Source organism: Mytilus galloprovincialis, chromosome 2, assembly GCF_965363235.1.
Source record: "Mytilus galloprovincialis chromosome 2, xbMytGall1.hap1.1, whole genome shotgun sequence".
In the NCBI taxonomy this organism is placed as follows: domain Eukaryota; kingdom Metazoa; phylum Mollusca; class Bivalvia; order Mytilida; family Mytilidae; genus Mytilus; species Mytilus galloprovincialis.
Genome location: NC_134839.1, coordinates 44926364 through 44951661, shown reverse-complemented (window position 1 = coordinate 44951661; position 25298 = coordinate 44926364). Strand labels below are relative to the sequence as shown.

General features: G+C 30.9%; 1 protein-coding gene and 1 long non-coding RNA gene across 5 annotated transcripts in view; one reads left to right on the top strand and one right to left on the bottom strand.

The window, feature by feature from the left end:
- LOC143063659 (condensin-2 complex subunit G2-like) overlaps window positions 1-25298 on the bottom strand; it is an 87986-nt gene that overhangs the window by 57511 nt on the left and 5177 nt on the right. For all 4 annotated transcript variants that reach the window (XM_076235926.1, XM_076235929.1, XM_076235928.1 and 1 more), the window contains exons 2-6: window positions 17126-17214; window positions 15789-15938; window positions 14435-14552; window positions 3636-3790; window positions 1997-2131 (exon numbers count right to left, since the gene is read on the bottom strand). In XM_076235926.1, coding sequence (XP_076092041.1) covers window positions 1997-2131; window positions 3636-3790; window positions 14435-14552; window positions 15789-15938; window positions 17126-17203 — 636 coding nt within the window. In that variant the 5' untranslated portion in view covers window positions 17204-17214. The remainder of the gene's footprint in view (window positions 1-1996; window positions 2132-3635; window positions 3791-14434; window positions 14553-15788; window positions 15939-17125; window positions 17215-25298) is intronic.
- On the top strand, window positions 21210-23817 carry LOC143062263 (uncharacterized). The gene is made up of 2 exons (XR_012974648.1): window positions 21210-21478; window positions 23193-23817. It is a non-coding gene; the product is annotated as an uncharacterized LOC143062263 (long non-coding RNA).

Here is a 25298-nt window from a genome sequence, read left to right as displayed (position 1 = left end):
TTATATACACTTATGTTTTTTACTCATAATGTCTGCCCATATTGAATTTTTTTCTGTTTAAACGATCAGAACTCATATTATTCAAACGGCACCATAGTCGAATTAAGCATTGCCCTTGTTTTTGAAAGATAGGTATCCACCCCATATCCCCTGCAACTGCAGCATTTGGAGTATATTTACCCACTCCAAGAAAAAAATCTGCAAGCTCTATTATGGATGGCATTTATAAAAGAACATTTTTTTTGCAAGAAAGAGTCTGGGAAACGCTCAGAATGCACGATTTTGCGTTATTTTTATCAGAGCTTCTGGGGGCCGCTCAGACCCTTCGCCCAAAATTTTTCGCCTCGTTCCGCTCGGCGAATATATTTTGCCTCACTATTAAAAGAGGCTAGTTACGGCCCTGCATGAGTAGAGTATTTTCATCAGAAAAATGTAGATATTAAAGATAAATAAGACAATGTATTAAAGAGTGTATTTTTAATAAAAAAAAAATAACCATTGAATCTTCCTCAATTGAAAAAAAAGTATTAAGACATTCGACTGTTTTCATATTTCTAACAATATTTAATTATATGTGATAAGGTTATATTTTTGCCAGGCTTTAATGAAAACCAAAGAAATCTAAAGTTTGGGGTGAAATCCATAGCACCCCATTAAAAGTAAATGGTCTGTACTGAAATGTTTTTAATGCATAAAAAAAATTGGCAGCATAGCTCCTAAGGACATGTTTTAATTGAATTCACACAGGCCACACAGTTTGGGTATATTTAATATTGTAAGAAAGAGAATAATTGCAATGAGTGGGGCAGCCCCCCTTATCCTAAAGGAGCATACTCATTGCAATCGAAGATAGATTTAATATAGATAGAGTATATTTATTTTTCAAGCTAACCATTCATTTTCTCTACATCTTTGTGTAGTTAGGGTTGCTTCTTATTGATTTGGCATGATCTATATCCATTAACATTTCAAATGAGCCCATTTCTCCGTACAGGCGTGTTTACAGATATCCATGAAGATTTAAGTCACGGAGGAGTGGTTTCATCTTTGTCGTCTCCACAACGATTAGTAGAAAATATGCCATACTTCAAGCTGCTGTCGAATTATTTAACCACTGAAATTGGTTCCATAAAGTCAGGCTCCACAGATTCTGTACCCGATTTGTTTGAGACAGAATGGTTATCGTGTCAGTTATGAATATCTGCTGCATCATCGTCAATGATATCATCACACATCGTTACATGTGCCTGAATCTGTATAAACAGTTTACTAATAAACTTTTTTGTTTGTTATTTGTCTTAAAATTGACACGAGACGACAGCGTAAAGTACTCCTCCGTGACTTCATGGATACCTGTAAACAATTTCCATGTGCTTTATCATTAAATGGTCACATGAACGCTTGACGGGAAGCTAAGAAAACCGAACTTGAAATGCGTAATTGACCCAGACTTTAAATCATTTCCGGAAAGGACCCAAAGTTCCGGATCGCGTCAATAGAAGTATTAAAAAAAATTTCTTCAAATTTAAAGCAATAAAATTTTCACAGTCGGGAGGATTTTCAAGGGTCGGTCGGTAAACTGCAAACAAACAATATTTTAATTTAAGCCTCAGGTATCCACAATTCCAGTTGGATGACAAGTAGAATAGCACTAAATGTTAGGTTGAAGTTTATAAATTTGAACTTAAAACATTAAACTAGTACATTTTAGAAGATACAACTGTATCACCTGGTGCAAGAAGGTATGTGTCAAAAAACTCATATCTTGTACAAAAACCCTGTACAAATTATAATTTTTACAAACTTACATCTTGTACACAACATATATATATATATTGAAAAGTTTTTAATTTTGTCCCACACTGTGCACAAAATAGGAGAAAAAAAAAATGCTGAAATGCGACTAATATTTATATTCAATATGAATATTCACATTTTGTCTATTACAACATCAAATTGTATGTACATTATATATGCAATTTTTAAAACCACTAACCTCAGAGCATCTAAGGTATGCAATATTGTATGTACATTGTTTCAACAGGTTTTTCAAGCTTTTACTGCTTTCATTTGTTAAATCAACTTGACTTAAAGCTTCGTGTACTGTCCACACTCTCTTTACATCCACTATCTGTATAAAAAATAATTTTTATAGAAATTATAAATTTGGTAAAATCTTCAATCAAAACACAATCAGATAAAATTATAAGTACAAACTTCATCACCTTCATGCTAATTTAGTTATATATCAGATAAGAATGGGAATGTTGACAAGTTGATCTGTTATCACCCGTTCTATAAAGCTTCATGTCCATTCAATGCAAACAAACTTTTTTTGTACAACATGTAAAAATTAACTTTAATCTGACTATAAAAGTCCTATAACTCTTGAACAACAAACCAGAATATAAACAAGACTGTGCACACAGCCTTCCCTTTGTAGTATTGAACCTTGTAGAACAATTTTAGAGAGAGACATACACCTAAACACAAGTTATTGCCCGGAAACTATAAATGCTTTTTTTTTTGCCCCTAATTCCTACACTGTTGGTACCATAACCCCTAAAATCAATCCCAACCTTTCTTTTGTGGAATTGAACCTTCTTGTAAAAATTTCATAGGGATCCATTCACTTGTACTTAAGTTATTGTCCAGAAAACCGAGACGACGCAGACATCATAGCATTATACGAACCAAAAAAGATTTTTTGTATAAAAACCTGACTAAAGCACAAAAACTTAACACTGAGCAATGAATTATGAAAATGAGGTCATGGTCAGATAACACCTGCGAGACTGACATCATAAAGTATCTCCATACACCAAATATAGTTGACATATTGCATATACAAATGTAGTATTAGAAAAAAAGACCAAAACTTAAAAAAACTTCACTTTGACCACTGAACCATGAAAATGATGTCAAGGTCAGATGAAACCTGCTAGTTGGACATGTTCACCTTACAATCATTCCATACACCAAATATATTAAACCTATTGCTTATAGTATCTGATATATGGACTTGACCACCAAAACTTATCCTTGTTCACTGATACATGAAATGAGGTCCAGGTCATATGAAAACTGTGTGACAGACATGAGGACCTTGCAAGGTACGCACATACTTAATATAATTATCATATTACTCATGATAGGAAAGAAATTAACATTACAAACAATCTACTTTTTTTCAAGTAGTCACTGAACCATGAAAATAAGGTCAAGGACAATGGACATGTGACAAACAAAAACTTTGTAACATAAGCAATCTGTATACAAAGTATGAAGCATACACCTTCTAAAATATTAAGCTTTTAAGAAGATAGTTGACAACAATAAACTAAAGTTGTGTTGAGGTATGGACAGACAAGGGTAAAAGCAGTTGGAGATTAAAAACATGCCTTAAATTAGTAATTTTAAAACATCTATTGAAAATACCAATAAATTCTCTACTTATTAGGAAGGCTAACTACATGAAATTTTAAGCATTTCATATTGTTAACAAAATTTAAAGCCACGATTCAAGGGAGATTCTCTTGAAACATACTTCAGCTTTGTCTTGTCTGTTTAAAAATAAATTCTTACAAATAATCAGTTTTGGCTTTTATTTTTTTCATTTGTCTTTGATGACTTACTGTTTGAGTTTGCAGACTCCTTTGCAAAAGATAGATAAATGTGTTAGACATTAATTCTTCTGCCCCCTGTATCTCTTTCTGCCACCAAACTTCAAATAAATGTGACATTGCATTTTTCAATTTTTCTGCTTTCTCTGGCAAAGGCAAAAGCAATCCTGAAATAATTGAAATACATTAATCTTGTTCCTAAAGTTTATGACCCATACTGTAGGCAGGAGCATTGTGAAATTTTTAAAAGTGCATCAATTTCAAAACAGCAAAAATACTGAATAAAAGATATGTGTCATTTTGTACATGTGCCAAATGGAATTTTGTGGCAAATCAATCTAAGACTTTTACAGATTATCTGCTGGCTTTGCTTTATTACATAGATTTTAATGCTACACGTGTAACATTTTAAACATTATTCAGTTGTTTTTTTTGTTGTGCTAGCCTTTACTGTTTACAGAAAGTTCTTAACAATCCCCAAAAACCATTGTGCTGAGCGAATTAAGTCGAGTGCTCTTTTAATAGGTGTACTTGAAAAAGTCCATATTCATTCTTATTTTAACTAATATGTTTATTTAATTTGATGTGTTAGAAATGACAGAAGTGATCCTGTTCACAAAAAAAGCTTGAAGCCATTTATAGAAGGCTTTTAGAAAATAGTCTGTATAACTGTTATTTTCTTGAAATTTTCAAAGTCCAAAAAACAGTAATTTGAGCAACATAAACTTGATCTTCAACTCATCATAGAAAACTCAAATACTTCAGACTAAATATGTGAAGGTGCCAGGTGAGCTAAAAAGCTAAAATGTACACACATCAAAGAACAGCTCTAGATAATCCAAAAAAACTGGAGGAGAACACAGGTGTCCTGAAAGAATGAGCAGTTCCTGCTTCTTGCAAGACACAGCTGTGTTGCTAGTTATAAGTCATGTCCTGTGCAGGAGGAAAGCCATTTATGGTAATTCAAAGAAGATCATTGTTAGCAGTCAGAGCTCTGACATAAACAAGTCAGAATAAAATGACTTCCATAGGTCAGATATAATTTGATGTAAGTGTTGTCTCCCTTCTTGCACTCAACAGAATATGACTTGTACAGGTCAGTTTATGTCAGACTTTAATTTATCATAAAATGACTTCTACAGGTCAGCTTTTGCATAAAATATTGTGACTTAATATCTTCATATTCTAATAAGATTTATGTCCCTTTTTAATGCATTTTGACTTAGAGAGGTCATTTTTGTTCCGACTTGAAGCAGTCATTACTACCACTTTGTTATCAATCTCCATAAAAATATAGTGATTACTAGTTTCGAATCAAAGAGTTTAAAAAGTGGGGCTCATCATACCTTCTTCTTTCCAGAATCTTAACATAATATATTTATCTCATCAAATTCAATCATTTCAAAATACAAAAAAAAAACCAAAGCAGAAAAAATGGATCATACAATTTTCTGTCAATATCAAAAGATTTACAAAATACAATATTGGATACATTTACTAGTACCATGACAATACTTCAAATTTACCAAGGAAAAAATAAGGGATCTATTCTCATTCACTTTTAGCTAAATTTATCAAGAGCAAAACATTTATTATTTTAATATTTCATTGAGCATGTTGAGGTAAATTTTGTTGTGCAAACTGACTCAAACAAGTCACACTATGTTCTGACTTCAAAGAGTCAGTCAAAACTAAACTTATTTCAACCTTTAAGTCTATTACTGTCATATTGATTTAAAAATGTATGGGAAAGCCAGATATAGGACAGAGGAAATATTAAAGGTCCCCTAAAGTCACAATGAGGACTATTAAAAAATATTTGGTATATTCAATATTTAAATGCATTTTCTTTTAAACAGGTCAAATCATGGTTTGACTTAAAACAGTCAGCCCAAAACTAAATTTATTGAAATTTTTAGAGTGGGGCACTGACATATGATATTAAATGAAAGTATGGGAACGTCAGAACATAAGAAATATATGTAAGATCCCCTAAAATAAATAACCATTTGACTTAATTGTTTCTAAACATTTATCAAATAAATTTACAAATGGCAGATTCAGAAGCAGGGCTTAAAGGAAGTACACCTAGCTTTGATTGGAAAATTTGTTCTGCAATCTGACTTGAACAGGTCAAATGGGCATGTTCGGACAAATTGACTTAAACAGGTCAAATCATGTTCTGACTTAAAAGAGTCCGTCAAAAACTAAATGGCTTGCAAAGTTCTGTAAAAGTCGTGCATTATCATGATTGTGATGTGATTGTTAGAATGTATGGATACAAGTAGGGAAAAAAATCACAAAAAATTAAGTCACAATTATAAGAACTATATATATAAAAGATAATTTGGTATATTTTTGATATCTTAATATTTCATTGAGGTAAATCCTGTTGTGCAAACTGACTTGAACAAGTCACATTATGTTCTGACTTCAAGGAGTCAGTAAAATACTATACTTTAATTAAGTATTGCAACTTTAAGTCTGGGATTGTCATATGCATTTAAGAATGTATAAGAAACTCAGATAAAAGACACCCAATAATAAAGTCACAAAAATGTGGACTATAAAAAAGTGTATTTGGTATACTATTATTTAATATTCAAATGTATTTTGTTAACAAATTTCTCCAAATTATTTTAAAATTTTATTATATTTCTGTATTTTCATGACTTTTTTTCTGTTAAATTAACATTTGGAACTTTCGGTTTTAAAAAACATTATTTTAACAAGAGTGCACACGCTGAAATGTCTCGCCTTCTATACTAATCACTGATATTATGTTGATAGTCCTTAGTATAAAGCTAAGCTTTATAACAACTGTCACATAAACTTAACATTAACCAAGATAACTAAACATAGACCAATGAACCTGGAAAATGAGGTCAAGGTCAGATGAACCATGCCAGGCAGACATGTACAGCTAACAATGCTTCTATACAACATATATAGTTGACTTATTACTTATATAGTTTAAGAAAAATAGACCAAAACACAAAAACTTAACACTGTGCAATGAAGTCACAGTCAAATAAAACCTGCGCGACTGACATAAAGATCATAAAATATTTCCATACACCAAATATAGTTGATCTATGGCATATAGTATTAGATAAAAAGACCAAAACTCAAAAACTTAACTTTGACCACTGAACCATGAAAATGAGGTCAAGGTCAGATGACACCTGCCAGCTAGACATGTACACCTTACAATCATTCCATACACCGTGAAAATGAGGTCACGATCAAATAAAACCTGTGCGACTGACATAAAGATCATAAAATATTTCCATACACCAAATATAGTTGACCTATTGCATATAGTATTAGATAAAAACTTTGACCACTGAACCATGAAAATGAGGTCAAGGTCACATGACATCTGCCCGCTAGACATGTACACCTTACAATAGTTCCATACAACAAATATAGTAGACCTATTGCATATAGTATGAGAAAAACAGACCAAAACACAAAAATTTAACTTTGACCACTGAACCATGAAAATGAGGTCAAGGTCACATGACATCTGCCCGCTAGACATGTACACCTTACAATCGTTCCATACAACAAATATAGTAGACCTATTGCATATAGTATGAGAAAAACAGACCAAAACACAAAAATTTAACTTTGACCACTGAACCATGAAAATTAGGTCAAGGTCACATGACATCTGCCCGCTAGACATGTACACCTTACAATCGTTCCATACAACAAATATAGTAGACCTATTACATATAGTATGAGAAAAACAGACCAAAACACAAAAATTTAACTTTGACCACTGAACCATGAAAATGAGGTCAAGGTCACATGACATCTGCCTGCTAGACATGTACACCTTACAATCGTTCCATACAACAAATATAGTAGACCTATTGCATATAGTATGAGAAAAACAGACCAAAACACAAAAATTTAACTATAACTACTGAACCATGAAAATGAGGTCAAGGTCACATGACATCTGCCAGTTGGACATGTACACCTTACAGTCCTTCCATACACTGAATATACTAGCCCTATTACTTATAGTATCTGAGATATGGACTTGACCACCAAAACTTAACCTTGTTCACTGATCCATGAAATGAGGTCGAGGTCAAGTGAAAACTGTCTGACAGACATGAGAACCTTGCAAGGTACGCACATATCAAATATAGTTATCCTATTACTTATAATAAGAGAGAATTCAACATTACAAAAAATTTGAACTTTTTTTTCAAGTGGTCACTGAACCATGAAAATGAGGTCAAGGACATTGGACATGTGACTGACGGAAACTTCGTAACATGAGGCATCTATATACAAAGTATGAAGCATCCAGGTCTTCCACCTTCTAAAATATAAAGCTTTTAAAAAGTTAGCTAACGCCGCTGCCGCCGCCGGATCACTATACCCTATGTCGAGCTTTCTGCAACAAAAGTTGCAGGCTCGACAATAAAAACCATTTGACTGAATTGTTTTTTAAAAAAAATTATGAATTAATTAACTCAACAGTAGCAGATTCAGATATGGAGGGGGCTTAAAGGAAGAAGACTTAGTTTTGATTGGACATTTTTTTTCTGTCAACTGACTTTAACAGGTCAAATCGTGTTCTGACTTCAAAGGGTCAGTCCCAACTAAACTTATTTAAACTTTTAAGTCTAGTTTTTTCATATTGATTTAAAAATGTACGGAAAAACCAGATAAAAAAGACAGAGGAAATAAGGTCCCCATACGGCGCAATAATGAGGACTATAAAAAAGTTTATTTGGCATATTCAATATTTAAATGTATTTTGTTTTAAACAAGTCAAATTATGTTCTGACTTCAAAGAGTCCGTCAAAAACTTCACTTTAGCTAATTATTACAACTTTTTAGTCTGGCATTGTCATATGCATTTAAGAATGTATGGGAAAATCAGATAAAAGACACCCAATAATAAAGTCACAATAATGAGGACTATAAAAAAATGTGTTTGGTATATTTTATATTCAAATATATTTTGTTTACAAATTTTATCAAATCATCTTTAAATTTTATTATATTTTTGTATTTTCATGACCTTTCTTTTCTGTTAAGTTAACACATGGAACTTTTGGTTGTAAAATATATTATTTTAAACCATTTGACTGAACTGTTTCTTATTTTTTTTTTTAACTCAACAGTAGCAGATTCAAATAAGGGAAAAAGGAGGGGGGGGGGGGGGGGCTAAGATGAAGAAACCTAGTTTGATTGGATTTTTTTTTCTGTAAACTGACTTTAACAGGTCAAATCATGTTCTGACTTCAAAGAGTCAGTCAAAACTAAACTTATTTCAACTTTTAAGTCCAGGATTTTCATATCGATTTAAAAATATATGGAACATTTTTATTTGATATATTCAATATTCAAATGCATTTTGATTTTTAGAGATTTTCATCAAATTATCTAAAAAAAAAAATTCTATTATTTCTGTATTTTCATGACTTTTCTTTTCTGTTAAGTTAACACATGGAACTTGTGGTTGCAAAAAAAAATTATATTTTAATAACCATTTGACTGAATTGTTTCTAAAAAAAACTCAGTAATTAATTAACTCAACAGTAGCAGATTGATATTTAGTGGGGAGGGGGATTAGTGGAAGAACACCTAGCTTTGATAGGACATTTTTTTCCTGTCAACTGACTTTAACAGGTCAAATTGTGTTCTGACTTCAAAAAGTCAGTCCCATCTAAACTTATTTCAACTTTTAAGTCTAGTTTTTTTCATATTGATTTAAAAATGTATGGAAAAGCCAGATAAAAGACAGACAAAATAAGGTCCCCATACAGCGTAATAATGAGGACTATAAAAAAGTTTATTTTGCATATTGATTATTCAATATTTAAATGTATTTTGTTTTAAACTGGTCAAATTATGTTCTGACTTCAAAGAGTCAGTCAAAAACTTCACTTTAGCTAATTATTACAACTTTTTAGTCTGGCATTGTCATATGCATTTAAGAATGTATGGGAAAATCAGATAAAAGACACCCAATAATAAAGTCACAATAATGAGGACTATAAAAAAAATGTGTTTGGTATATTTTATATTCAAATATATTTTGTTTACAAATTTTATCAAATCATCTTTAAATTTTATTATATTTTTGTATTTTCATGACCTTTCTTTTCTGTTAAGTTAACACATGGAACTTTTGGTTGTAAAATATATTATTTTAAACCATTTGACTGAATTGTTTCTTAATTTTTTTTTTAACTCAACAGTAGCAGATTCAAATAAGGGGAAAAGGAGGGGGGGCTAAGATGAAGAAACCTAGTTTGATTGGATTTTTTTTTCTGTAAACTGACTTTAACAGGTCAAATCATGTTCTGACTTCAAAGAGTCAGTCAAAACTAAACTTATTTCAACTTTAAGTCCAGGATTTTCATATCGATTTAAAAATGTATTGAACATTTTTATTTGATATATTCATTATTCAAATGCATTTTGTTTTTTAGAGATTTTCATCAAATTATCTAAAAAAAAAATTGTATTATTTCTGTATTTTCATGACTTTTCTTTTCTGTTAAGTTAACACATGGAACTTGTGGTTGCAAAAAATTTTTATATTTTAATAGTTTAAACATATTTTATTGTCTAAATATACAATAGGATTGGATACAAGTTATAACAACTTAAGATAATCCTCTCCAATTAACTCAACAGTAGCAGATTGATATTTAGTGGGGAGGGGGATTAGTGGAAGAACACCTAGCTTTGATAGGTCATTTTTTTCCTGTCAACTGACTTTAACAGTTCAAATCGTGTTCTGACTTCAAAAAGTCAGTCCCATCTAAACTTATTTCAACTTTTAAGTCTAGTTTTTTTCATATTGATTTAAAAATGTACGGAAAAGCCAGATAAAAGACAGACAAAATAAGGTCCCCATACAGCGCAATAATTAGGACTATAAAAAAGTTTATTTTGCATATTGATTATTCAATATTTAAATGTATTTTGTTTTAAACTGGTCAAATTATGTTCTGACTTTTGGTTGTAAAATATATTATTTTAAACCATTTGACTGAATTGTTTCTAATAAATTTATCAATTAATTAACTCAACAGTAGCAGATTCAGATAAAAGGGAAAAGGAGGGGGGCTTAGAAGAAGAAGACCTAGTTTTGATTGGATTTAATTTTCTCTGTAAACTGACTTTAACAGGTCAAATCATGTTCTGACTTCAAAGAGTCAGTCAAAGCTAAACTTGTGTCAACTTTTAAGTCTAAAATTTTCATATTGATTTTAAAATGTATGACAAACCAGATAAAAGACTGATGAAATATGGTCCCCTCAAGTCACAATATTGAGGACTATAAAAAAATGTATTTGGTATATTTTATATTCAAATGTATTTTTTTTTAACAAATTTCATCAAATTTATATCTTAAACAATTATTTTATATCTGTATTTTCATGACTTTTTTTCTGTAAAGTTAAAATATAGAACTTTTGGTTGTAAAAAACATTATTCTAAAAACCATTTGACTGAATTGTTTCTTAAAAAAAAATATCAATTAATTAACTCAACAGTAGCAGATTCAGATAAGGAGAAAAAGGTGGGGGGCTAAGATAAAGAAACCTAGTTTGATCGGATTTTTTTTTCTGTAAACTGACTTAAACAGGTCAAATCATGTTCTGTTAAAAAAATGTTGATGAGAAAATACTTAGAAAATCAGACTAAATTTGGTGACTTTGTTGTCCTTCAAGAAGTGGTACATATAAATACATAATATTTTCACTACAACTATCTATTGGGTGTTTTTTAAATAGATTTTTTAGCAACATTTATAACTTTGTAATTTATGTTCAATTGTACACTTGTTATTCTTAATATATATTTTTTTGGGAACAAAATCTTGTCAGGGTTTCGTATGGTACTAGCATGACAAGAGCATTCATATTCTAAAATACTCTTAACATTAAAAACAAGTCATTATCTTCAGATCATTCTGAGTCTTTCTGGCCTTATTAAATTAAAGTCAGAACATTCAGACTTTCATAAGTCAGAACATTCAGACTTTTATAAGTCAGAACATACTGACTTCCAATGTTCTTCTCACTTCTGTAGAAACAAAGACTATCTATATTTCAAATAAAAGGTTAATGCTTTATGTGGCTAAGCATCTGGGGTAAGAATTATAGATGTGTAACTTCATAGGAAAACATATATGCCATATAATTAGGGATTGACCCTGTATGTCATTCAAATCTTCTTGAAATGCAAACAGGAATATTATATGGTTTAGGGGTGGTGATCCAGACCATTTCAAAAAGGGAATGGGGATGACCCCCATGGACTTTCCCTTTATTTCATTTGATTCGTTGTATTGTCCCATATAATAATATATAGGCTTAAGGGGTGGGGATCTCAACCATTTACAAGTTTTCGAACATGAGGGGGTGGGGTGACCCCAAGGGACTTTATCTTTATTTCATTTGATTTGTCTTGTTGTCCCTTACACTAATATATATGGTTCAGGGGTGGGGATCTTGACCATTTACATGTTTTGACACAGTAGGGGTGAACCCCCCCCCCCCCCCCCCTAAAGGGACTTCCCCTATATTACATTTGGTTTGTTTTATTTTCCCATACAAGAATATATATGGTTTAGGGGTGGGGATCTCGACCGTTTACAAAATATAAGAACATTCGCAAATGGCAGGGGAGGGGGTAAACCCAGAGACTAGCCCGGTATATTTCATTCAAATCAATTTGACATTATAAAAAAGAATATATATGGTTTACAGGTGGGGATCTCAACCATTTTCAAGATATAAGATCATTCTCAAATGACAAGGGGTGGGGCAACCCATAGAGACTAGCCTGGTATATTTCATTATACTTTACAGAGAGAACAAATTGAGTTTAGGGGGCAGGGATCTCGACTGTTCAACATTGTCAAATGACAGGGGTAGGGTGATCCCTGGAGACTTACCCTACATTTCATTTGATTTGTTTTTAATTATCATATTCCATGTTCATAATTGAAAAACCCGTTTTGTGAATCTCTTTATTAATGTTCTCAAGTTAAAATCATTTTAAAAAAAAAAATAAAAAAATATTTCGGTTCTTTAGTTAAACCCTTCCCTTTTCCTTTATTAAAATTATTCCAATTTCATTTCATTAATATCAATATTCAAAAGATCGTTTTTCTCATTGGGAGAAACGAAAAAACAAATATATTTATAAGCCGCAAACTCGGAAAGGTTAAAAGTCAATTCATGATTGAGTTAAAAATAGAAAAATCACGTGATGATGTTCAGCTCTAAGCAATAATTTTACTTTTAAAATTGCACTGACTGGTTATTAATGTTAATACTGTTTAAGACAACACGAGTTGTCTCCCAAAAATAACAGTTCATTATCATAACAACATTTTCTGACCTGAACAAGTCAGAATTGTCAGACACCAGGTCATCTCAAAGGCCATGCGTCCGTATTTACAGGTCACGCGCCTTCATGAAACAGCAACAAAATCACTTGCAAAGACCTTCTTCACACGCAAAAAATATTAAAATGGCCATGAAAATACGGAAGTAATATGTATTACCTTCTGAAAATGACCACATTGACCTAGATTTTCACTAAAAAAACGTAAATAATCACTATATTTTCAATAACTTCTCGTTCGAGAAACTCCCAAAACAACGACTCTCAAACATGTGATCTCTCACAAAAAACCACGTGATCGTATGTGTCTTAGATCGGCGGCAAATTCAAAATATCTTCTGGTTTGACGGACTCGATGGAAAACTACGCAAAACAAAAATTGACCCGTACAGGTCAGAATTTCAAAACATTTTCTGACTTGAAGAAGTCATTTTATTCTGACTTGTTTATGTCAGAGCTCTGACTGGTAAGCAGTTGAAATATTTATTCAATACCATTTCATTTCAAGATCTGATGTCCTCAGAAACTAACAGTAAGGCAACCACCATTTGACTTTAAGGGGGGTATGGTTTTTCTAGAAAAAATATTCTGATTACCAATTTGATTGAAAACAAATATTCTGGTCAAGCAAATGACAAAAAAAATATTCTGAATCCAGATTTTCCCCATACCTTACCGTGTTAAATATTGAAAAAATAAAATTTGATTGAAAGCGTTGAAAAACTAAATAAAATTCATCACAGTTTGCATGAAAAAATTCAGACTCGGACAAAACACAATTCCCCTCCCCCCCTTTGAAGTTAAATGGTTGCTCCCTAATACAAGAATTCATATATATGCTGCATTTAAAAGTAAGCATTAAGTCCAGACAATTCCCTGGTCTCTGTGAACTAGGGAAAACTTCAATAGTTGCTAAAAGTAAAGAAATGTCAAAAGCAAGTGGTAAATCAAATTTTATACCATCTTGTTTTGATCTATAATGTCAGAACCTATGATTTTATGTTTAATTTTTTTTTTCTATCAAAATTTTTAAATCGCTTGCTCTCCCAAATTTTTGAGTGAAAAATCTTTGGCCTAATTAGTTTGTATTATCAACATGTTCAAGAATATGAATTAGAGAAAATAATCTGTGTACAAAGTGAATATCCTGATTTTGATGATGTATGTATGGCAATCAAGTTTACTTAAAGGTTGAGAATTATGAGTACCTAGATAATCCAATAAAACAGTTTAAAACCAGATAAAACCTAAAAAAGAAAGATGAAATTATCAAGCACAGTATTTTATGTGGCTCTTTCAACTCAATTATGATTTTAGTTTTAATAGAAATTATAGACTGCACAGCAACCCCTCCTCCATTTTAGGACACAAAGGTATTTTAACTGTTTCATGTAAATAATAAAAAGTACCATTTAGGACAACTGAAGTGGAATATAAGGAGACAGGAACATAGATTTCTTGTTGATTTATAGCTGCTGATGCTAGGTTTACAACTCCTTCCAAAACTTCTAGCAATTTCTCTAATTCCTGTAAATCAGAAAAGCATACTGAAAGTAAGATATATATATGGTATTTACTTAATAATCTACTTAATACATGACATGCAAACATCTGCAGTGGATAAAACATGCAATTCTCATCTTTAAAACCTGATGAGACAATAAAACCAGACAAAACAATATTTAATTTGAAAATCTGTCATTCAGAAGGTCTATCAGATATTGGCAAATGACTGAAGAAAATGGGTTTAATCCAATTTAAAACTTTAATTAAAGCTGTTACTTAACTTGACAAAGTGTCCAGTAAATAATCCATTTTTTTTTTTATATGAAACAAGAAACAAACAAAATGACCATTTAAATTGGTTTTCAGTCCAGTTCAGTCCCTACATTAACTAGACCAAATGTCAGATAAAGTTTAAAATACCTTGGGAAGTACCGGGTAAAATCCTTGCTCATTTAGTGTTGGGAAGAAAAATGTGGTTTTGAGGTGATAAAGTACAAAAAGGCAACTTTAATCAATCAGTTGAAAATCACCAGTTGGTTGAAAATATTCCTAAAACATGAAACAGTGAATTTGACAAGAATGAGATGTACTTCAGTGTGCATCTGAACCCTCATCATGAACGGTTTTTTAGGGGGATGAGTGACTATCACATGGTAGAGTTAATATAGGTTACTGGGTGGGTGGTCGAAGTTTGGCCTTGCTTTGGTGGTCATCTTCACATATACCATACAAATTTATTTCACATTTGATATAATTCTGTTATGTTAAGAACCTATATCTACATTTGTAAATCATCATAGAAAAATAGATCCTACAAAATGTATGCATGTACATGTAGTGCACAATATGTAAACAATTGCTTTAGTTGAAACTGTCAAAATCAAGAGCTGACTTTAAGTACATGTAAATCCTTATGTTGTGTTAAAATAACATCAGAGAAGGTAAAAAGGAAATTTAAGTAATTGTTTTAAGTTTTAACATGTTTACAGACTGACAGTCAGTGGATGAATGGACAAATGTAAACCATAATTAGACTGGCTTATAAAAACAGCAATTGATAAAATAATTCTGTGAATTCAGTCAAACCAACATTTATAACCATAGGTGTTGTATACATAAGTTTCGTTATAACAGAATAGGAAAATTAACCTTACAAGAGAGGCGATATACCAATTTAGAATTTCTACAGTGGGACTAGACAAATAGAGTTGACCTTTTAAGCAGATTTGACTACATATTAACAATGTGGTAGTGTACCTCTTGCATTTGATCTTCATTCTCTTCTGCAACCTCTAAACTCATAAATGTAGTGGCACATTTCTGTTGTATACTGTCCCATAATTTATCCAGTTGAGGCTTGCTACAGCCACTCAACACCTCTTGTAAATCATGCCCATCTGTTTTACACTAAAGAAAAATCAAAGTACTGACGTACTGAACATGGGATGACAGCAAGTTATTGTTGATTGTCACAAGTACTTGTCTCAGAAAAAAAAATCACATCTCTATAAACCTGAAAGTGAGGTCCATGTACATGTACACATATATATTTTTTTCTGCGACAAGTTCGTGCGTGAATGATGAATAAATGACAGGGTATTCAGCCCCACCGTAATAACCATTATATTGTAGTGATACAAATCAGTATACTTTGTTATATATTATAATAATATTTGTGTATAACAGTTACATGTATATATTATTTTCATGCATTTGTAGGTCTTTTTATTCTACTATTTTATTTATAATGCAGTACAAGTTTATAGTGAATGCTCTTCTGTAATAATTCAATTTTTCTAATAGAATGGATTTGAGTAGGCATTCATATTTTCTCACAACATGTTCTTGAGATATTCTTCCACACTCGTTAACACAATTTTTCTGTACACAGTACATGTGCATAAATATTAAAGATTTATTTTACTTTTATATATACATTTAATAATATTAATTATGTTCTAAACAAAAACATATCTTTATGAGTATTCATTGAGAAATTAATTTATGACTAGTAATAAGGAATGTTATTTTGCACTCGATAATGTCCATTAATTTATAGATCAGTTACCAGTCAAACACAAAAGTTACACAAGTAGAAATCTCTGTGGCAACAATACATTGGAATGCCCTCACGGTCATCGCCATGTAAAAATATGTTATGTCATGATCAGGTATATATGAGGCAAGTTACCTTTTTCTATGATACAAATGTACTGATAAGTACATTTTTTGTATATCTGTTTTTTAAAAAATAATGATTAATTTTGATTCTGATTCTTGAATATTATGGTCCATCCTTGAATTAACGATATATTGTGTCTATCTTTTAACTCAGTATGTTTTTGAACATGTTGAAAATTACCTAACTTTTAATCTATGTAAATTTATTTTGTTTTAGTACCAATTTTCATTGATTTTTTAGGTAAAATCATATTTTTAATTGTGGATATTTATATTAAATTCATGTTTTGCAAATTCTGCATAAAAGCCAAAAAGTGCTGATTACTTGAATTCATGATAAACCAACACTAACAAAGACAGTTTCAAACATATAATAATGAATCAGCTTTAAATTGAAGATTCAGCATACTTACCAATTTCAAGAAAGAGACAAACTGATCAAGTTCTCCCCTTTCTGCAACACTTATCAATTCTTCCCGTGTGTTCTGCATGTTTAAAAATTCTATAAATAAAATTTGATAATAAAGTTATGTACATTTGTAAAGACTACAACTTTTCAGAATCTTTATGACTGACAATTTCAGCCATGTTGGCGAATAAGTTGATCTAGTCTTACTAATTACAACAAATGTAACTAATAATTTTTACAGTTTTGTGCCAAATTGACAGTGAACTGGATTTTGTGAATTCGAATCTTGCTATATTCTATGGACCATGGACAATAAATCATGAACGGCAAAAAAGAAAATTGTTAATACATCATGATCATGTCATGTACATTGTACATGTAATAAACTGTTAACACAGAGATACGTCTTGTCATTTCGATTATGCAAATGTTGAAATTGCAATAGGCTAGCAACACTTTAGGGTAAAAAAATTCATAAGGGTTCCACGGAACACAGTGTCTCGCCTACTTTTGCTGTTAATCGCAGACTCAACAAAAATGAGGAAAAACATCACTAAAAATTTCCTTCTCGATACTGTCTTTTGATTGAAAGAAGCTTCTAAGTTTGGTAAAAAAATCCAGGATAGTTTATGAATCTAATAAATGTTTGATAAACTTTAACTGCAGACTGTATGTAATGTTAACTGGAAGAAAAACTAAGTCCATTTATAAGTAAAATACGGAAAAAGTGAATTTTTTTTTACAAAATTTACTTCTGAATAATATCTTATGATCAGAAACAAGCTTTTGTCTAAGTTTGGTAGAAATCCAGGATAGTTTAAGAACATTATACAAATTGTAAAAGCTTAAACCACAGAGTGAATGTTTTGTTTCTGGCAAAAAAATTAAGTCCATTTATAAGTAAAATAAGGAAAAGTGGAAATTTATTTTTACAAAATTTTCTTCTTGATACTATCTTATGATCATAAACAAGCTTCTGTCCAAGTTTGGTACAAATCAAGGATAGTTTATGAAAGTTATTAAAATTTTAAAAACTTTAACCACAGAGTGAATGTAATGTTTCCTCGCAGAAAAACTAAGTCCATTTATAAGTAAAATAAGGAAAAGTGGAAATTTATTTTTACAAAATTTTCTTCTTGATACTATCTTATGATCATAAACAAGCTTCTGTCCAAGTTTGGTACAAATCAAGGATAGTTTATGAAAGTTATTAAAATTTTAAAAACTTTAACCACAGAGTGAATGTAATGTTTCCTTGCAGAAAAACTAAGTCCTTTTATAAGTTAAATACGGAAAAAATGGAATTTTATTTTTACAAAATTTACTTCTGGATACTTTCTTATGATCATAAACAAGCTTCAGTCCAAGTTTGGTAGAAATTCAGTATAGTTTAAAAAAGTTATTAAAATTTCAAAAACTTTAACCACAGAGTGAATATTTGTGGACGCCGCCGACGACGACGGAATGTAGGATCGCTTAGTCTCGCTTTTTCGACTAAAGTCGAAGGCTCGACAAAAAGCCCATTAAAATCCAAAATACATTTAACTTTATATCTAGCCGATGTCAGGCCTTAAAAATTTTCAAACTGCACAGTTTAGTCTGTTCACAGAGTAGTTTGTACATGTAAGGTGAAAATATGGCCATATTTGTCCATTTGTTATAATGTATGATGAACATTAAAGTCAATGAACCATGACTGAAGGCTAATCAATCTCCATAGAAATGAGATGTGCCAATGGTAATACAGCTGCATACCAAATACTATTGAATGTTTCTTTTAGTAATTTCATAGGGATGTAAAAGCTTTGACCGTGCATACATTTTTAGAATGAAGTGCTTCCGAACATCATACAAAATGAACTTTGTTTTTTATATTTGGTCAACGTTTTACACCCCAATGAATATAATAATAATAATAATAATAATAATAATAATAATAATAACAAATTCTTTATTTAAGGTAGCACTAGTCTATCAGTGATTTTTATAAGATATTTTTTTTATCACATAATAATGTCATAATTTTGACGTAAGTATTATTCTGCACAGTTTGTAAAAATCCAAAAATCATTATCATATCACAACAGTATATTGATAATGAACTTATGTAAATAAAAGCACATGGTAATTTATCTAAATATATAGGCATTTAGGAGGGCTAATATGTCAATCATCTGTTGATGCCAGTGTCCAGCTGTTAATCACTGACCACAAGATAAATAGTGTGGTCTTATATCTCATTGTATGTGTATTACAACAAAAATAATTTATATAGCTTTGAAGTAAACAGAGAAAAGGGAAAAGTTATTAAAAAGGCAAAAATCTAAAGGAAAAAAAACTAACCAAAATGAACAAAACTATATATATATGGATAAGAGTGTGAAAGTATCTTTGAAAGCCTCTGACAAACCTAAACTTTTAATGTTCTTACTACAAACAAGAAGAATATGGCTCTGAATCTGTTTTCTGTTAGGAGTTTTCGGCACTTTAACCAATTTTAAGTTTATGTGAAAATTATCAATTCCATAAAACTCAAAAATCATGTGGGACAGTCTATTTCCAGGAAGGGAATGGTCTTGATCTTTTTTGGAACATGTCTTTTATTTCATAATTTTAATGTTCTAGATAACTTCATAGTATATTTTTTTTAAATACAAATGAAAATCATTCTTTATAGTGATAATAGTGATGTTAAATATTGATTATATGCAGCTGGTCAATCCTGTTATTCTATTATCTTAGACTGTCTGGATAGAGGCGGGGCTATCACAGATGTTGGTCAAATCTGTGACGTCAAACTCCCGCCAAATACCAAGTTAGTGTTGGTCAGTGCACATATAATTCAAAATTTACAGTATTAGAGCATCAAAGACACAAAGTGTGTGGTTATATTGTTAAATAATGGTGTCAGAACACTTCTGGGGTGTTCTCAGTGGAACTTTTGTATTACTGATGCATTTATAGGGGTTCTAAGGGGGAAAAATCAGTTTTTAGGTCATTTCTCAGAACAATTTTTCATGAGAATTGTTAGCAAAAATATGAACATAGAAACTTCATGGGTACCCCTTTTGGTTTGACTTTGATATATGTGATTTAAGGGAGTATTTTCTACAATACCGTGTAACAGTTTTTGGATAATTTGTTTCTAAATGAATTTATAGGTGTCCAAAGATGAAAGGTGAAATGAGGTTTGGCACCCAGCAGTTAAATCAATATATCTTCTTACTGGAGGCATATATCAAAAATCTGAGACACGGTTTAGTATATAGGGTATGGTTGATTAAAGTGATGAAAACAAATTTTTACTACCATTTGACCTGAATGTGCCATTTTAATCCAAGTTGGAAGACACCTTTTTTGACAATTAAGGAGCTATTATTTGAGATTAATTATACCAAAAATAAATTGATCTACAGATTAAGAAGAATTAATACTTCAGCTTTATAATGAGTTAACGATTTTAAAAATCCATTGAGTAGTTTTGGAGAAATTAATCTTTAAAGACTGTTGGTTGGAGTCAGAAAATTCTGACTGTAGTGCTACCTTAAAGAGGGTAACTCAATTAGAACTAGTCTAATTTTCATTAAGGCCCACAAACAAAATACATGCATACAGTTAACATTCATTCATACATTAAAATACAATATATAATAATTTACAATATATATTACTAGTATATAGAGGGGGGATAGGACCTTTATCGGGACTCTGGGATCGTGTGTTTTTAAGCTCAGGATTTTGGGATTGACCTTTTCGGGATCCGGGAATTCTTTTTCTCAGATTTCAGGACCTCAGGATTTCGTATTTTTCAGCCCAGGATTTCGTGTTTTTAAGCCCAGGATTTCGGGATCAGGACCCCTCCTATACCCCTTCTATATACACAATTCATTTATTCAAATATACAAATGGTAATAAGTGGCAATATTTGATAAAGTTTTGTTAAAGGAAAACAAATTATTTGACTTGCATATAATTTTCAAGAAAGTGATTAAAACAATGTTTCTTGAATAATTCCACATCTTTTTATTTCGAGTGGTAAATTATTCCATACTTTGGTTGCAGAATAATGAAAAGATTTTTTATAAAAATTTATTTACAATAAGAAGCATTCAATATTATTCTTAAATATTTCCATGTGTTTTCATCAGAGACATATAATACAAGAGATTGGCAACTCTAGTAGAGTCTATATAACGGCCAATGAAATCACTTGGCTACCGGAAGTACTTGGGATTATGATGTGACCTGGGATGAAGGAGGATCGAGATGAGAAAATTCCGCCATTTTTGTTAAGAGAGACGATACGCTTACAGATTTGTTTTCTCATTTATGTTGATTGTTTTCACAGCTAAAGCATGTAAGTAAATTCAAAAGATTCATCTTGTTTATACTATAATGTGCTGAGACGATGATAATAATCAAATGCAGACCAATTTAAATTCGGTCCATTCAGCTTCCCCTCTTTTTTGCTGTAGAACCGGTGGACACCGGTGTGGCCCACCATTTTTTTTTTTTCATAAAACTTAGAAATTTATGATTATATATACAATTTTATAGTGTTATTCTACTCCCGATTGTTATCCTGTTAAAATGATACTATTTTCGTATATTTTGTCCAAATAGTGTTTTCATAAAATACCATCAAAGGTGAATTATTTTTTTCACATTGATACCCAAATCCAGATATGCGAGAACTACCTTTTTTTCATAAAACATAGAAATTTACGATTATATATACAATTTTATTGTGTTATTCTACTCCCGATTGTTATTCTGTTAAAATGATACTATTTTCGTATATTTTGATCAAATAGTGTTTTCATAAAATACCATCAAAGGTGATTTATTATTTTCACATTGATACCCAAATCCAGCTTTGCAAGAATTACCTTTTTTTTCATAAAACTTAAGAATTATCGAATAAATATGCAATTTAATGAGCCTGTATTAATTCCAAATGTTATCTTGTTAAAATAAGATCAGCAGGTATTTGTTTACCATGGACATGAACATGTACACATTCCAAATATATTCCTCTTTTCTTTATAAATTTTGCCCATTATTCTCTATTCTTTATTTATTTTAGCACTCCATCATTCTCAAGTTTTCATATTTTGATCAATTGTTTCCTCTTGTCTTTACTTTTCTGATTTCAATTCATGCAGTTATTCCAATACTCTTATTGTATGAATGTAGGACAGTGTCAGAAAGTCACAGGACAAAAAGTCACAATTCATTTTTTCTGATTATTTTCTTTTAACAAAAAACGCTTATTTCTATTCTTGAACTATTGTATATAAACCAACTTTGTAAACAAAATATATCAAAAACATATCAAAGATGATCAAATAATTGTTAAAAAAACAAAATGTCAAACTGGTTTGGCACTTAAATGGCTTCATGGTGCCAAGAAATCTTTCTTTTGCATGATTAAAATTAAATAAATCTTTATTTTTTAAAATAAAATGACACACTTATTAAACTTCAATATGAGTATATGTATTAAAAAGTAAATATTCAAAAGACATTTCTCTTATATATTCAAACAGTTGTCAACAGATTATTTGTGACTTTTTGTCCTACCAAATTTGTGACTTTATGTCCTGTGACTTTCTGTCCGTTTACATTTTGTAAACTCCTTCCCATTGACGGATCCAGCCTCTTTTTTTTTGAAGATCAATGAATTTGAATGGGTACATGTGGTTGGAACCCCCCTTTATCCTGGGTTGGGACCCCCTTTTTAAAATGGCTGATCCGCCCATGCTTCCAGACCCTGATGAGATAGAATCAGAGACTAAATAAATGTCAGCAACTTACATTGTATGTTTACTGTACGATGTTTAACAATTGACAAACATATCAAATATTTGTACCTAATAGCAAGCTTGAAAGGCCTATACATAACAAAATGAAATTTTAAATAAGATTTAGCGTAATAAAAACCTGCAGAATGTTGTATGACATACATGTAGGAAGTAAAGTTTAAAAGTAAGACAAATAGATGTTGTATAATAGGCTCTACAAATTCAAATTTCTTTTCAACTCTAAAATATTATTTTTTTTTAATTTAGAATGCCAAAAGAGGAAAAGATGTAGTATGTTAACAAAAGGAGTTAAAATGAAAGGTAATCCTCTACCATGGACGACTGTTGGTACCATTATGGAGGAGATATCTGTTGCCGTTTCAATCCACACTGAAGATGAAAAGGATCATCCAACTATGACACATCTCTGGTCGAGTTTGTTCGTTCTGAGGAAATTTCTATTACTTCAGAAGAAGACAAAGGAGAACTCTTGTTAGATGAACACTCATACCACACTTATGCAGCAAAAGAACAGCCATTTGAGAATGAAAAAATATGTACACTTGAATTTGATTGTCATGCTGATGTTTTTCTTGCACCACTGGAAGGCACAGAGCAACTGATTACACAACAAATTGAGATATTTGCAGTGAATGAGACATACAATGAACATGAAGAACCTTGCCTTTCTCCCTTTCAGACTTTATGCAATTTATAAAAGTAATCATCAATGATACATACATATATCCCTAGCTGTACAGATACCAAAATTTGCATATAGTTGAACTGTACCAGATCAGTTGCAGGGAAATTAGCATGAAGCTCTCAGTTATCATTGACAGTAACATTATAAGTGAATGTTTGATAATAAAAATATCATTTATACCTGGAATGATTTTTGTTCACTTATATCTTGGTTTAATTATTGAAAAAGGATGGAATCATATGTAGTGATAGTCTAGATATCTTGTATACATAAATACATGTTCTGATTTTCAATCTGACTGGTCTTTTTCATTTCAGAATAATGGGATGCATGTCGGTGTTTCTTTACAGATGTAATTTGGTTTATCCAAAAGCCACACCAAATTAATTGGTTTATAGGTTTTATAGATGTGCTTACTGTGGGAAAAAAATAACAAAAAAAAAAAAAAACAAGAATATAAAATTGTACGGCTTGTGATAATGGTGAAATAGAGCCTTATGGTTACCTAAAGTTGTTAATGTCTGTGTCATTTGGTTTCTTGTGGAGAGTAAAATATTATATTGCATATACTGTACAGAAAAGAAATGTCATACACTCGCACATCAATATATAAAAAATATGAAATACTTTCCACTGGACGTTAGGCAACCATCAATTAAATCAGCCTGATCAACAACAAAGGTAGACACATTTTCGTGCAGTTTGTATAAAGTAAAAGAAAAAGGTTTTAACTTACAAATCAAGTCAAATAGTTGTAAAACTATTTACACATGTGCATGTCTGTTTCAAAACTAAAAGGAGATTTTAACTTGTCCAAAAGTTAAAAAAAAGAAGAAGGGAAACATGTACATTTCGAAACATTTAGATATCAATATGGCATTAAAACTGGTGTATGCTTTGAAGTTAACTTGCCAAGTTAACAGAAGTATATTGTATAACATAGTAAACATTTTCTTCTTACAAAAATTGTTACATGAAAAGGCAGCAATACCTGCTGCTGTGAGTTTTTATCGTATATTTAGCAGTTCCTTACACTTAAAATTTGGTTTAATCTCTTTATATTCGAGGTCAAAAGTAAGACTTATATTGCCTTTTTCTATTAAATGATCATTAAATGTAAGTCCTAAATACACAATCTGTTAAAAGGAGAAACCATAAATTTACCGACAATCATAAAAAACAACTCACTGCAAGCTCATAATGTAAATTTTGAAAAAAACACTTAAAAACCAATTTACCGACAATCATAAAAAAAAAATTAATACAAGCCCAATTAATAATGAACTAACATTTTTTTTTTTCTACACATTTATTAATTTTATATTTGGTAAATAGTATTTTTGGAAAGAGTGTGGACACCTGTGGTGTAACAACTTCTTGTGTACCAGGTGTCAAATAAAACTCTTTAACAGGTTGTGATTTACCTGACCATCGAATAATTCAAGTCTAATATACATGTCACACTGTGAAATTATGTCTCAGAGACAGGTGTATATTTAATAGAAACCCATTATGAAACTGTCAAATAAAATAAACTCTGAATTTATTAAGTGCTAATTATTTAATATCGATTTTATTTTTAATTCAATATCAAATTATGTCGCTTTTAATTTTCAATAATACAAATAAAAATTAAAATGACATTGAAATAAATAATTATGTATGAA